The 13712-nt window shown below is 35.1% G+C and overlaps 1 protein-coding gene and 1 long non-coding RNA gene across 3 annotated transcripts; one reads left to right on the top strand and one right to left on the bottom strand.

Moving 5' to 3' along the window:
• Positions 1-1683: 1683 nt before the first annotated feature.
• Positions 1684-2980, bottom strand: LOC107803389 (vascular-related unknown protein 1-like). Its single transcript, XM_016627091.2, has 3 exons — positions 2610-2980; positions 2236-2298; positions 1684-2084 (listed from the first exon to the last, which is right to left on the bottom strand). The coding sequence occupies exons 1-3, from the start codon at positions 2976-2978 to the stop codon at positions 1932-1934; spliced, it is 585 nt and encodes a 194-aa protein (XP_016482577.2). The 5' UTR covers positions 2979-2980; the 3' UTR covers positions 1684-1931.
• A 3054-nt stretch (positions 2981-6034) lies between these two features.
• LOC107803390 (uncharacterized) lies at positions 6035-8675 on the top strand. 2 transcript variants are annotated; one of them, XR_012696974.1, is made up of 6 exons: positions 6035-6203; positions 6790-6839; positions 7225-7422; positions 7506-7586; positions 7761-7851; positions 8426-8675. It is a non-coding gene; the product is annotated as an uncharacterized LOC107803390 (long non-coding RNA). The 2 variants fall into 2 exon arrangements; XR_001652015.2 differs by lacking the exon at positions 8426-8675 and having other exon boundaries at positions 7761-8416.
• The last annotated feature ends 5037 nt before the right edge of the window (positions 8676-13712 follow it).

Below are 13712 nucleotides of genomic sequence, written 5' to 3' on the forward strand. Positions count from 1 at the left end.
AAAAGAGAAAAAGAATTTTAAAAAACACAAAATATGAGTTGGGAAAAGAAGTAAATGAGAAAAAAAAAACTAGAAAAAACGATTTTAGTGGGAAATACATGTGTCATGCCTGTGTATTTCACCACCAAACATAAATATGATAGTGGCATTTCAGGCTGATACTAATTCCATTTAAAAATAGTTCAGAAGAGTAATAGGATCCCCGCAAAAATAAAATATGTAGTTAAAAATTCGGGTTTATGTCAGGAGGTTACTTATGCATTTTCCCTAATATTTTCGAATCTAAGCATAATCTTAAACAGGTCATAGTAATTGTGATGGCTATAAAAACTTCGAGAGAAAAAAATTAGAAAGGGTAATGGCGGACCTAAGATTTTTAAGTCGTGTACCCTCAACTGCCTTTAATCTAGAATTATTTTCTAAGATTGGGTGCGGAGACAGTACCTTTATATGTTATTACTAGTTTTCAATATATAACATAGTGTTTGGATAAATTAATGTAGGTTCTCCATTAAGAAAGTGGTTATTTTTTTTAACGGACTCAAAAAAAAATAAGTTTACGTAAACTAACAAAGAGAGTTTTATCTATTATTAAAAAATTATGTGCATATTATTTTCATAACGTAGCACTTGAATGAGATGGAACCCGGAAGTTTCAGGGTGTGTAGGTAAAAGGAAACATATTTTTCAAAAAAAAAAATCATGAGAAAGTCAATTTCTAGTTTAATGTGATGTAAGTCATTTTTCGTAAAAAAAAATATTTTCCATCAAAATGGAAATGACTTCCTTCACTTAATTAATAAGGGAAGTTATTCTCCATATAACTATCTTAACGTTTAATTTCATATTACTTACTTCAACAAACTTGTAGATTTATTATTAATGTTGTTACTCAAGCATTTTATCAAAACATCTCCAATTTGCTAATATTTTATTACTTTTTAATATATACTTTTTAAAAGAATATTTCTCATTCACCCACGAAAAAGAGGATCACATATTTTCTAAGAAATAATTCTTCAAAATCTATTTTTCTAGAAAATATTAAACTGATAATTATACGCAGAGCATGTACCAACTTTCTGGTATTAATTAAGGTTGGACGATAATTAATTGTCTGTTAACTACATTGAATTTGAAGCAGTTTTCATGTGTTAGTTGTGTTACCTTCCTTGGCTATAGTTCGCACCGAGAACCTCATATTCTCGTCTAAAATTAATGGCATTAATTAGTTCCATAGCCAATTGAGCTAGTGGTTCCATCCCTAAATTTAGCAAGGACTAATGGGAAAAATAAGCAAAGTCTCTAATTTAAAATCCATGTTTAATTAAAAGAATTTTGTAGCTAGCTTGCTGTGATCACAAGTTAACAAGCACAACTGAACCTATGTTATAAAATACAGTCAAACTTCTTTCTAACAGTCTTATTTGTCCCGATATTTTTTGGCTGCTATAGCAAAATGATGTTATAGATGACACATATTATAACATAATATAAAAATTGATTCCGAGAATAATTGGCTTTTTATAGTATAAATAATTGTTATATACGCTATTATAAGAGGTCTGACGGTGACTGTTAAATCAAATCTTTCTCAACTAACTCAATCTTTTAGTAGAAAATGTTGAAAAGCCAACAACTTTTTTTTGGTCAATCGAACGTGATTTTCTTGTCATTAACAGATTTTCCCAAAATACAAACATTAATACTTTATTGTTTCCCATAATACATGTCTAAGAGAACGAGAAGCTCTATTTACAAATTTTGCTTCCTCTTTTCTCTTTTTTCCTTTTGTAACAATAATAATGGTAGTAACAATTTTTACATTTCACAATTCACATACCATGTTTTCACACACCTTCTTCCTTCTCCTCCTACCCATAAAAAAAAACAAATAAAAAGAAAAGAACAAACAAAGAAGAATTTTTACATCAGCCATGGTGATTGACTATCATGGACCAAGGTACCAAACAAAGTCCCTTCTTCTTTAGTTCTATATAGCCATTGTTTTTTCCATCAAATGATGTGCTGTTTCTCTCAACTGTTTGCATTTCTTGGATTTGTCTAGAGCCACCTTCATTTCCCTATACAATAATCAAACACCCAAAAAAGTAGCATTTTAGACATGGTTCAAATCTTCTGGGAAAAACCCCCACAAACCACAGTTTTATTTTTCCAAAAAGATTGATATATAAGTGGAAAATGTTGGAATCTGGAAAGGAAAAGATTAATTACCAGGAAATATCCACTACTATTTTCAGTTCTGTAATTGATGTCCATCTGCTTAAAACTACTTACCTGTCATAATAAAGCAACATATCTCAATGTAAAATGAAGAATTAATAACTGAAATAGCCGCGCATCCAACAGCCTAACCTAATCGTTAGACAAAACATAATCGGTGGAGGTATAATATATGTATAATCCTTATATAATATATGTATAATCGTAGATAATTAATAGTATATATAATCTATGTATACCGACTAAAAAAAGCTAAACAACCAATTCAGACAGTTATTTATGTAAAGATACCATATAAAATATTGTGGAGAAAAACCAACAAAAGATGAAACATAAATAAAAATTAGGAGATGGTTGTAGGTGACCTTTGGACTATTGACAGGTGAGCTAGCAGTGTCTTCCAAATCAGGATCAGAAATTTTCTTGTTTCTTTTTTTCTTCATTTTCAACCTCTTAAGAAAAGGTGATCCACCCATGGGAGGAGAGCATGAATTATTATTTGTGTTACAATTAATGTTCCATGCAGCATGAGAAGCAGCATCAGATAACAAAGAAGGGCTGCCAAAACTATCAGAATTACATGAGCTATTATTTTCCCTTTGCTTCATTGAAAAATCCTCCAAATAAGTTGTCCATCCACTTTCTTCAGCTGCTGCTTCCATCTCAAAATTTGAATTATTTGGACCTTCCATGTTTCTTGAAGTAGTGGTTTCAGGTTTGAGGGATATATTCATCTCATTTATACAGGGATTGTGTATAAATAAGGAAAATAGGAAACTAGGTGGGACCCATGATGTGGAATCTTGGTGGTGGGGCCAGGTGGGGAAGTTGAGAAAGTTAAAATCAACCGTTCTAATCGGGCATCTCCAACTTTTACACCATTTTTTGTTCCCTAGGGATTTCCCATTTTGGGGACAACTTACTCCAACCATTCCCCTCATTTTTTTTTTCCAAAATTTTTTATATTCTTCTCTCTCTTATATATTATATTATTATTTTTCATTTCAATTTTATTTTTTAATTTCCATTAAACAAATTCCATCTTTTATTTTTATTAATTTGTAATTTCCATAATTAAAACAATTCCATAAAATTTTAAATAATATAATTTGTAAGCAATTATTATAGATTGACTAATAATTCAAATAAAAGTGAAATCATTGTGATACAAGATTAATTAAATACATATTACATAACGATAAAATTCATTCGAAATACTAGATAAATACTCCATCCGTTTCAATTTATGTGAACTTATTTCCTTTTTAGTCCGTGCCAAAAAGAATGACATTTTTTCTTATTTGGAAATAATTTACCTTTATGCAATGATTTATAGCCACACAAAATATATGTGCTTCATTTTACACCACAAGTTCAAAAGTTTTTTCTCTTTTCTTAAACTTCGTGCCCAGTCAAATGAGTTCACATAAATTGAAACGGAGGGAGTATTCAACTTCAACCTCTAGTATTCTCTCATAAATGATCTATTAATGCATTACGAAGTGCAAAATGAGCATCTTTGTCCTTAATTCTTCTATGTCGAAATAAAAATTCTTGAATCGTTGATTTTCATCTACTGCTATTTCTACATAAAAATAATAAATGCACGAAAATTAATTTATCAAAATTATACACCAAAGTTAAGATATAATATTAATATTATAAATACATTACATAAACATAATTAGATATATATAAAGAGATAAATTAAAAGATTAAATAATAAAAAAATGATGAATAATAATGGGGAGATGAATAGTGTACCCCATATTTGAGGGAACACTATTCATCCCCCATTTTGGGGACAAAAATGGGGGAGGGTTGGAGCTAAATTCCCCCAAATATTTCCCCCATTATGGAGGATGGGGGCAAGGTTGGAGATGGCCTAATGTGACAGACGTGCAGAAAGGAAAAGAAATTTCAAGGGAGAGATGGAGGATATTGGTTGACCTTTGTTGTTTAAATGCCGAGACAGACTTTATGGATTCTAAATTATAGGGAGAGCTTTATCCCGAATGAGACTATCCGGTACGAATTCAGATTTAATCAAACTCCAAAGGGAGTATCGGACACCGAGTGAGAAACCCTATAAGATTAGACAAAATTACTAGATTTGATCGAACTCATAGCTAATATTCTAGTTTGGCACCTATTTAAATGATATTGCGTAATATAAAGCCATTTCTACCCATTGGTATAAACAGAAAGGTGTTTAACCTCTAGTGACATTTTATTTATCTACAACTATAAAATTTAACTACTACTAATATTTTGAGGGAGGCATTAATTAATTAGATTACTTGGGAATAGGTTCATGAACTATTTCAAATTAAATGTGTACTAGTGTTCACACTATTATTCTTTCGCAGTTTATACGTGGAAAGAATTGGCCAGCGATTTGTTTTAATTCATTTTAAGAAAATGAAGAGGATGAACTTAGAGAAGGGGAATGTTTGTTGGTTTATATAATAAATTAAATGACTTAACCTACTAAAAGATATCATAAATACAAAACTGGAAAGAGGTTTACTTAACTAAGAAAAGATCGTCATGGCGTTCATATCGCAAGGAACTTGTCATGTTATGGCTTCAGAGTTCAGCCTTTGTCGAGCTTGAACTGGCCGGCAATTAATTAGAAATAAATGAGCTAGTATATATATTTAGGGGGAAAACTTTACATAAGAAAATGGGATTCTAGGATAATTAGTACACGTCCACCTTCTTACACCTATGTTGGAAAGTTCGAAACCCACAAGTAATATCCTCTTTCTCTTCCATTTTCACTATGTAAAAATTAAAGAAAAAAACAAACAGAAAGTGGGCATTTACCCTAAACTCTAAACAAATACAAATGTGAATTTGAAACTAAACCTTTAGCTTTATTATTGGCTTCCGCTCCAAGCACGAGGGAACAAAATCAAGTTATGTAGTAAAGTATCTATTTACTAAATTGATTATAAGTTGAGTTTCACTTATAATTATTTGTTTATTTCATGCACAAAAGTTAATGGAGTAGTTATAAGGACACAAATATTTGTAGGATAAATAGAGTCCTGCTTTTATCTTGTTATTCTGTATAATGTACTAGAGACGATTCATGTTAGGCGTTTGTACATGACACAAATATTTGTCCTGATTTTTTTATCATATTTTTGTTTTTATTTTATTTATTTTTTTGAAGGAAATGCAACATGCTTACCATAATTGATTTTTCTTTTCCTAAAAGAAAATTATAAATCTTTCATATTTGCCTAGTCCTTTTTCTTGGCGGAAAAGGTTTTGAGCTTCTATAAATTGAGGATCCGCCCTGCTAGGAAGAAATTAAAAAATAGCCAGATTTACAAGTGGTCATTTAAAAATAGTCACAGTTTCAAAAGTAATCGAAATTTAGCCACTTTTCATGTAAAGATAAATTTAAACGAAAACACTGTTCAAAATCCGAAAAAATATTCCAGTATAATATACTAGAGGTTCATACACAGGTGCACCAATCTCTAGTATATCATGTTGGAACTTTCCGTGTTACAGTAAAATAGTGGCTATTTTTTAATGACTTTGCAAATGCTGACTATTTTTAACGACCAGTCCGAAAACTAGCTAGTCTGTCCTATTTTTACGTCTTCCTAGGGGTGACATTTTGAGCTCAAGCCCAACTAACTAGCCAAATAAATAGTGGGTTGGGCATAAAAGAATTTTATTGATTGGTCGTTCTGGGCTGAGCCCATTTCAACCCGTAAAAATAATTAGCCCAACTAAACCCGTTTAGATACCCAAACATGACCCGTCAAATTCTCAAAACCTATCTCTGTGCACTCTCTGAACTTCAAAAACGAGCTAGCCTTTCTCTCCGGTGCACTACCTTTTCTCCGGCGGCTTCCTTTTCTCCGGCGATTTTCTTCTCTCCAGCGAACTCTTTGTTGGGGATTTTTTTGGATCTCGAATTTTGGCCATCAAAATAGGTGAGTATGCAACTCCACTTTCCTTTTTGTTTTCTTGTAATATGTGAAATTTCATCATTGTTGAAGATGATAAATTGGACTTGAATCTGCTGATTTAAACAAAGGTTGTATTTTGGTAAACACTACACATTTGTTGTTGCTCTTCTTCTTATCTACCTGGGATTCAACAGACAGTTTTCTAGGATAATCCTCAAACTTCACTTGCTTTTTCACTTTATTAACAATCGTATTTTGTTTTCCACAAACTTCTTTCTTCAAGCCAACATAGACAATGATGTGACATCAACTTTCTTCTGCCCTTTTTCTGAACATTTTTTCTACTGTTATTTGCGGCCTTCTTTGGCTTCATTTCTTGATTTTTCACCTTATTGGATTTTTAATACTAAAGTTCTTTTTCTCTTCTTCATCATTGAAGCAAAATACCAAAAACTCTGACTTAAATTCTTGATCAAAATGCAAAAAGACACAGATGTTCTAATTCTTCTATGATAAAAATATTCAGTTATATTAAATTGCATCAAGCAATCAAGAGAATTAACTGACTTGTTTCTTGGTAATGAACAACAAAAGTATTTTTTTTCTTCAGGTAATGAGTATAATCCCATTAGCGTTGCTACAATTTCTGGACTATTGGAGGTAATGAGTCTAATCCCATTAGCCTTGCTATAATTTCTGGACTATTGGATTAACTTTATTACTACTAATATTTTTATGAGCCTTGAAAGCTAATTTCTGACTAGAATGGTCAAGTTTTGATGGTCCTTTGATTTGCAATGAAAAAGTTAGGATTGTTGAAGATAATTTGCATAGGTTGTTTAAAGAATACATGACAATATCCGATGTTGGAATTGTTAGAAGTAGTAGTCATGAATGTTATGATGAAACAATGGACGAAATGGATGAATTTGATATGTTTGAAAGTTCATCTGAGTATCGTTCAGAAAAGACAGTTGGATTTATATACTTGGAAGAGCCTGTATTAGTTCGCAAAGAAAATAAAAATATACTTACATTTTGGAAGGATAATAGAAGCAAGTATCATGAACTCTCATTGATGGATCGTGACCTGTTAAGTATACCTATCAGCGCAGTTGCATTTGAGTCAGCTTTTAGTATTGGTGGTCGTCTGGTCGAGTTATTAGCAACTTCCAGAGTTCTATTCTACCGGAGAATATAGAAGCTAAGTTGTGTTCTAGAGATTGGATTTATGGGCATCAAGGTACATTATAATCAATATCGTGTGTATTTTATTTTATGAACTTTCTCGTTGTTTGACAATTTTTTAAATTTTCTTATTTTTAGCTTGTGATGATTCTGAAGAGGAGGACATTGCAATAGATGTGGAGAAAATTACCTCTACACTTTTAAAAAGTTTAAATCTTGGTATCATTCAGGCTTTTTTCTGTATGAGTTTCAGAAATATCCCATTCATAGATTCGAGATCTACATCTATGAATTAAAATTTTTTCACTTGATTGTATATTAAGTTTTCCATTTATGCACACCTTCCAAAATTATGATTTCTCATTTTACTTATGGTGTGTGATGCTTTGTCAGGATAACTTTGATGCTAGAAAGAGGAAGATAAAAAGTGTGTGTTGAAGAAGATGTTGGCTTCAATCTTTACTTACTAGTTGTCAGCTATGTAGTAAGAATGCGTAATCTTTCTGTTAGTTTCAAAGACAATCATATTATTGTAGTTTGATTGCTGTTTTGATAACATCTTTCTGTTAATTTCAAATAAAGTGGAATTCTTGTTCATCAGATGGTGATCATCAAATATCATTTGTATCATTCATATTGTTGCCCGAGGGGCTATTGTTGATTCATATTGTTGCCCGAGGGGCGGTTCTTGATTCATGTTATGCCTGAGGGGCTGATTACAAGTGATTATGAGGTAGCCCGAGGGGCTGGTTCTGTTGATATTATGCCCGAAGGACGGTTTATTGTACATGTTTTGTCCGAGGGGCTGTTTATATTTTCCTATCATTTTTACTCACTGTTTTATCACTCGTTTGAAACTATTGAAAATTGTTTTAAAAGGTTTTACGGAAACTGAGCTTGATTTACGAAGTAAATGATTCTTTATTGTTTTGGAAATGTACTGCATTTGCTGTAGCGTTATGAGGTGGCTTACGTGTTTTCTTACTGCTCAGCTTTCATTTACTTTTATTACTTACTGAGTTGGCGTACTCACATTACTTCCTGCACCTTGTGTGCAGATTTAGGTATTTCTAAACCCGTAGTGGGTGTTGATTGCTCAGTGGCAGAGTCATTGGAGATAGCAAGGTAGCTGCCCGACATTCGCAGCCTTGCTCTTCTCCCTCTTGTCTTCCTTAGATTGTTTTTTGTATATTTTCAGACTTTTCGTTGTATTCAGACCTTAGTAGATGCTCGTGACTTGTGACACCCCGATGTCGGGCTTGTGTATTTATTTTGTACTATTCATTTAGATGTACCTTAATAGATATTTGATTAATTAAAGGCTTAAAATGACTTTTATTGATTATTGGTTAATTCGGGAGTTGTGTCGGTTGGCCTAGTTTCACGATAGGCGCCATCAAGACCGTGTCGATTTTAGGGTCGTGACAAGTTGGTATCAGAGCCAAGGTTACATAGGTCTCACGAGTTATGAGCAAATTTAGTAGAGTCTTGCGGATCGGTACGGAGACGTCTGTACTTATCCTCGGGAGGCCATAGAACCTTTAGGAAAAACTTCACATTCTTGAATTCTTATCGTGCGTCCTTGATTCAGCTTGAAGTGTAACTCTTTGAATTCCTTCCACGCGTTCGTATGCGTGCATGAGCGCTCGGTATCGGCTGTGCGTCGACGGCTTGAGATTCCCTGATCGAGGGGTGAGATGTGATCTCTATGTGTTGATGTTGGGCTAGTTTGGAGGACTTGAGGCCAGGCCTTGCCTATAGCTTGAGCCCTAAGTTGTTGATTGCGTGAGCACATATTTCTGGATTTATATGTTCGATAGTGCCCCTATTAATGGAAGTGATGACTAGATGGTTACATGATGAGTGTGATGTGACTGCGAGATATGTTTATATGAATTGAATGAGACGAGAAAGGTCAGCTTGAGGGTAGCAAGAACTATCTACTGCTTGATTTCCATCATGATTTAATGTATAGCCCCGAGTTGTGGGGGTGTTGAAGGATCTTTTCATGATTGCCTAGTTGGGAAGTGAAGTAGATTTCATGTTGTGATATGAGTTCAGACTCAGGAAGATTAAGTGACTGCGTAATGTTTATGATGGTGGAAGGGTATAAAGAGATGTTAGTTTGAGGTGAAGCAAGTGGGTTATCTCCTGTGGAGTGTTTTGAAGTTGTGTGATCCTTGTGTTGTTTGTTGGAAGATCTCTTTTACCAGTGAAATGTATGTGCTGCAATTTGAATTTGGGTCGCTTAAGAGAGTGGCTGACCGTTACGAGGGTGAATGCAAGACTTGCAAAAGATTTAGCGTACTAGATGGTCCGTGTTGCACGAGCTTATGAAGGATTAAGTTTAAGCTCACTATGGTATTATGGCAGTAATAGAGTATATGAATTATGAGTTACTGTGTGTTTTGATCTATGGTTTTGGGCCAAGTGGGGGAGTCTGCTATTGATTAGTTGGTTGCGCGGTTATGTGCTATGTTGGTTCCAGTTTGAGGTATGCTGGTGAATCAGTTATAGCTTACGGAGGTATGAGAATCACAGAATGACTTGAGTTGTTATTGGTAAAGGATGTACGGTGCATAGAACAAGAAGTTGCTTGGTTGCATTAAGGTGAGGTTACATTTTGCGGTGTCGGAGTGCTATTGGAGCACAGATCATCCTGTTCGTTTGACCGGTCTAATGGCGGTTTGAGTAGAGTGGATGACTCTCTGTAATGGTTTTAGTGGGTTCAAGACCTTACATGTAATAATTGGAGATCTTCAGGTTGTATATTTGGCTAGAAACTGAGGTTTGCATTAGAGGGTGTCAAGACTTGTAGCATTTCTATATTAATTATGGATTTCTATATATCAGTATCAGAAAGGTGAAGGTAATGGCTTTGGATTCGCAGGAAGTCTCTTCAGGGTAGGTATTTTGAATGTGGTGCTTTTGGGAATATTTAAGAGAGTATTCAGTGGCTTATGAGCCTTAGATGGTGCGGTTTTATGCTTGGGTTTCATGTGGTGAGTCTAGGTAGACGAATTATGGTGTTATAGTGAGAAGAAGTATCCAGTTGAAGGTAAATCAGAAGGAACTTGGATAGATGAGATAGCTTGGTAGTAGGCTGGATCGGCATGGTAAGGATATGATTAGTTCTTTGGGTGCTTACGAGGTAATGAGTTTCTACAACTGTTTCGCGGCAATGCTCTTGGGATTTAGTGGATTGCGTAGCTTGGTTGAGATAGCAGGGTCCAGTACTGACGGTTTAGTTTTGTGCAAGTGGAATTCAGAGAGTTTTTGATGATTTCTACTACGGTTGGAGGTGTACATTTCTACTGGCGTGGGGAGCATGGGAGGTATAGTGATTTTCTCCTAGATGGGATCAAATGGAAAAGTTCTTGGCTAGTTGAGTACGTAGTTTCTTGTAGCTCGGAGTGGATTATGAAGTTCTCATATTTATCATAGGATGACATGGTATATGCAGTATGTTATGTAGGGTTTAGATTTGCATGTGTGAGGTCACGGTTCAATTCTGTAAGGAAGGTCATAAATTCTTAAGCAGCATGGATAGTTTTAGATGACTAGGTAAATGATATCACTAATTTGTGCGGCTTGATGAGGGTATACATTTTAGAAAGGGCAATGTGTTTGAGTTAAGGGTATTCATTTGTTTTTGCGGCGCTCTCTTGTTGGATCGATTGCTGATATTCAAGTTTGCTTGGTGGCACAGAAGAATAATAGGAGTATCCATCATGGAATGATTCAGTATTAGAGGGTTGTTATACCTTCGAGCGGTGGAGTTGGGATCGGATATGGTGATTCGTGCGTTTTATGAATTTCGAGATGGGGAGTTCTCATAAACAGGTTATTTTGTGGCTGTGGATCATGAAGATGTGTGCAAAGCTAATCAGATGTTAGTATGTGCCATGATTCAGTCATTGTGAACTTTCGGAGAGTTATCTATCTGTTGCGAGTGACCAGAGTTGATTTAAGGTTCATTGGTAGGCCTAGTATGGATGTGTGTTCTGTACCGGATCGGAATTATTGACTCCGAATTGCTATTATTGAGGGATGTGCCATTCGATTATCATTGAGCTAATTCATATTGAGTTACCCTTATGTGTTGCGAGGAGTTGTGATTGTTGGTTATATGCACATATGGTGCTTTTCTATTTGGGCTTTATGGTAGAATTTGAGTGAGACGGGTATTTGGGTGTAACATGATTGATTGTGTATTGGATATGTTCTTTCGGGATGGCATGTCAATTCATCATTACTTATCCGTGGTTTTGGTGATTTACTTTTGGTATTAGACATCAAACTACGCGTGGTTGATGATTTTGAGCATGGTGACTTAAGGTGTCTCATGTGGACCAGTGTTTAGATAGGGTCACGCATTGCAACGAAGTTATGTAGAGGTATGATCCTTCGGGTTAGATTCATGCGTTTTGGTTCTACAAAGGGTGATGGGTTCTTAGTATTGTGTTGTGGTGGTACTGGTGAGCTTGCGGTACAACTATCTCATTTGAGTCATTTTTTCATGATTTGAGTATATTCGGACTGTTGCTTATTGTTGCGCGAGTCGCACGGGTTGTGGCTTTATATTGTATCAATGTGTCATGTCACTAGAGTAGTCATGTTGGATGAGATGAGGTCATTGAGATCTAGAATGAATACTATCGAATTCGATTTCAGCATGTTGGAAAGATAATATCGAGATTTGGCTTAAAATTTACTATGGTCTTTGCCGAAGGAGAGGGAGCTCCATGACTGGTTGATCTGAGGAATGGTTATGACTTTTTGCGTGTTTCATTGATCATTGTCAGTATACGAAAGTGTTGGAATGAGGCTTTGGTTTGATAAGAGGTTTATTACCGGAATTGGGTTATTTGAGCAGCTGCTGTGATTGGAAGTTATCGCTATGAGTATTTGAGTTGTGTGGTATATCTGTGATTTTCATCTTGGATTGCGGTTATGGATTGATACAGCGTGTTCAGATTTATTCAGTTTGTAGATGTGAGATTCTAATCTTATAGACAATTTCGGGAGTGGAAAATTGGTTCTAATATGGGCTAGGGTGAATTGTGAAATTTTAGTTATGTTGTGTTACCAGACCTATATGGGATAGGGTGACGTGGGATCACCCCTAGTAGGTGCATGGTAAGGTTACCCAGTAATTTGATGGTTTTCGGAACAACTCTAGGCACGTTCGAGGACGAACGTATGTTTAAGTAGGGGAGGATGTAACGACCCGACCAGTCGTTTTGAGCATTTGCACTTCGCTTGCCGGTTCTCGGGCATGACTAGCCCCATATGATGTATTATGACTTATGTAAATCATCGATTTTGGTTTTCAGGATAATCAGAATAGATTTGGAAGAACAATTCTCAGCTTGAAGCTTTAAATTTGAAGGTTTGACCAAATTTTGACTTTTTTAGTGTTCGATCTCGAATTTGGATTTCTATGATTTGGTTAGCTCCATTAGCTGATTTTCGACTTGGGAGAGCGTCCGGAATGTATTTTAGAGGTCGTGGTAGATTTAGGCTCGAATTGGCAAAATTGGAAATTTGGCATTTTCCGGTCGGCAGTGGAAATTTTGATATTGGGGTCGGAATGGAATTCAGAAAATTGGAGTAGGTCAGTTGTGTCATTTGTGACGTGTATGCAAAATTTCAGGTCATTTGGATGAGGTTTGATAGACTTTTTGATCGAATTCGGAATTCGGAAGTTTTGGAATTCTTAGGCTTGAATCCGAGGGTGATTCGATGTTTTGATGTTGTTTTGAGTATTCCGAAGGTTGGAACAAGTTTAAATGATGTTATGGGGTGTGTTGGCATGTTTGGTCGGGGTCCCAAGAGGCTCGGACAAGTTTTGGAAGAGTTTTTAGAAGATTTTTGCCGTTTTGAGCATAAGCATGTAATGATCCAAGGTCCATTTTTAGTTCTAGAGATCGAAATTTGATTTCGAGACTTCCGAAATTTTGATAATAATTATAGGAGTGATCTAGAAAGTTTGGTCTAATTTCATCAAGTCGCGTTTAGGTTTTTGATGCGAAACATGAGTTAATTGTTTAACGAGTGAAATGGGTATCGCACTGAGCAAATGAGCTCCGAATTGAGTTTCGATTAAAGGGCTATGTTTGTATTATTATTTGTGACTCATAGGAATAAGAATCATCGAATTCTGAGTTCGTATGGTGGAGTTATAGCCTTTTTAGTGAAAATAAATATTGCTGGTGCAGCAGGATCTGGTGTGCACCTTTAGCGACCAGATACGACACTTTTAGCGACGAGAATGGGGCTTTTAGCGACCAGAATCATTTTTTATTGAGCTGCCTTGTCTTTTTTAGCTCATTCCCACATTTT

The sequence above is a fragment of the Nicotiana tabacum genome, chromosome 11 (assembly GCF_000715075.1).
Source record: "Nicotiana tabacum cultivar K326 chromosome 11, ASM71507v2, whole genome shotgun sequence".
Classification (NCBI taxonomy): Eukaryota; Viridiplantae; Streptophyta; class Magnoliopsida; order Solanales; family Solanaceae; genus Nicotiana; species Nicotiana tabacum.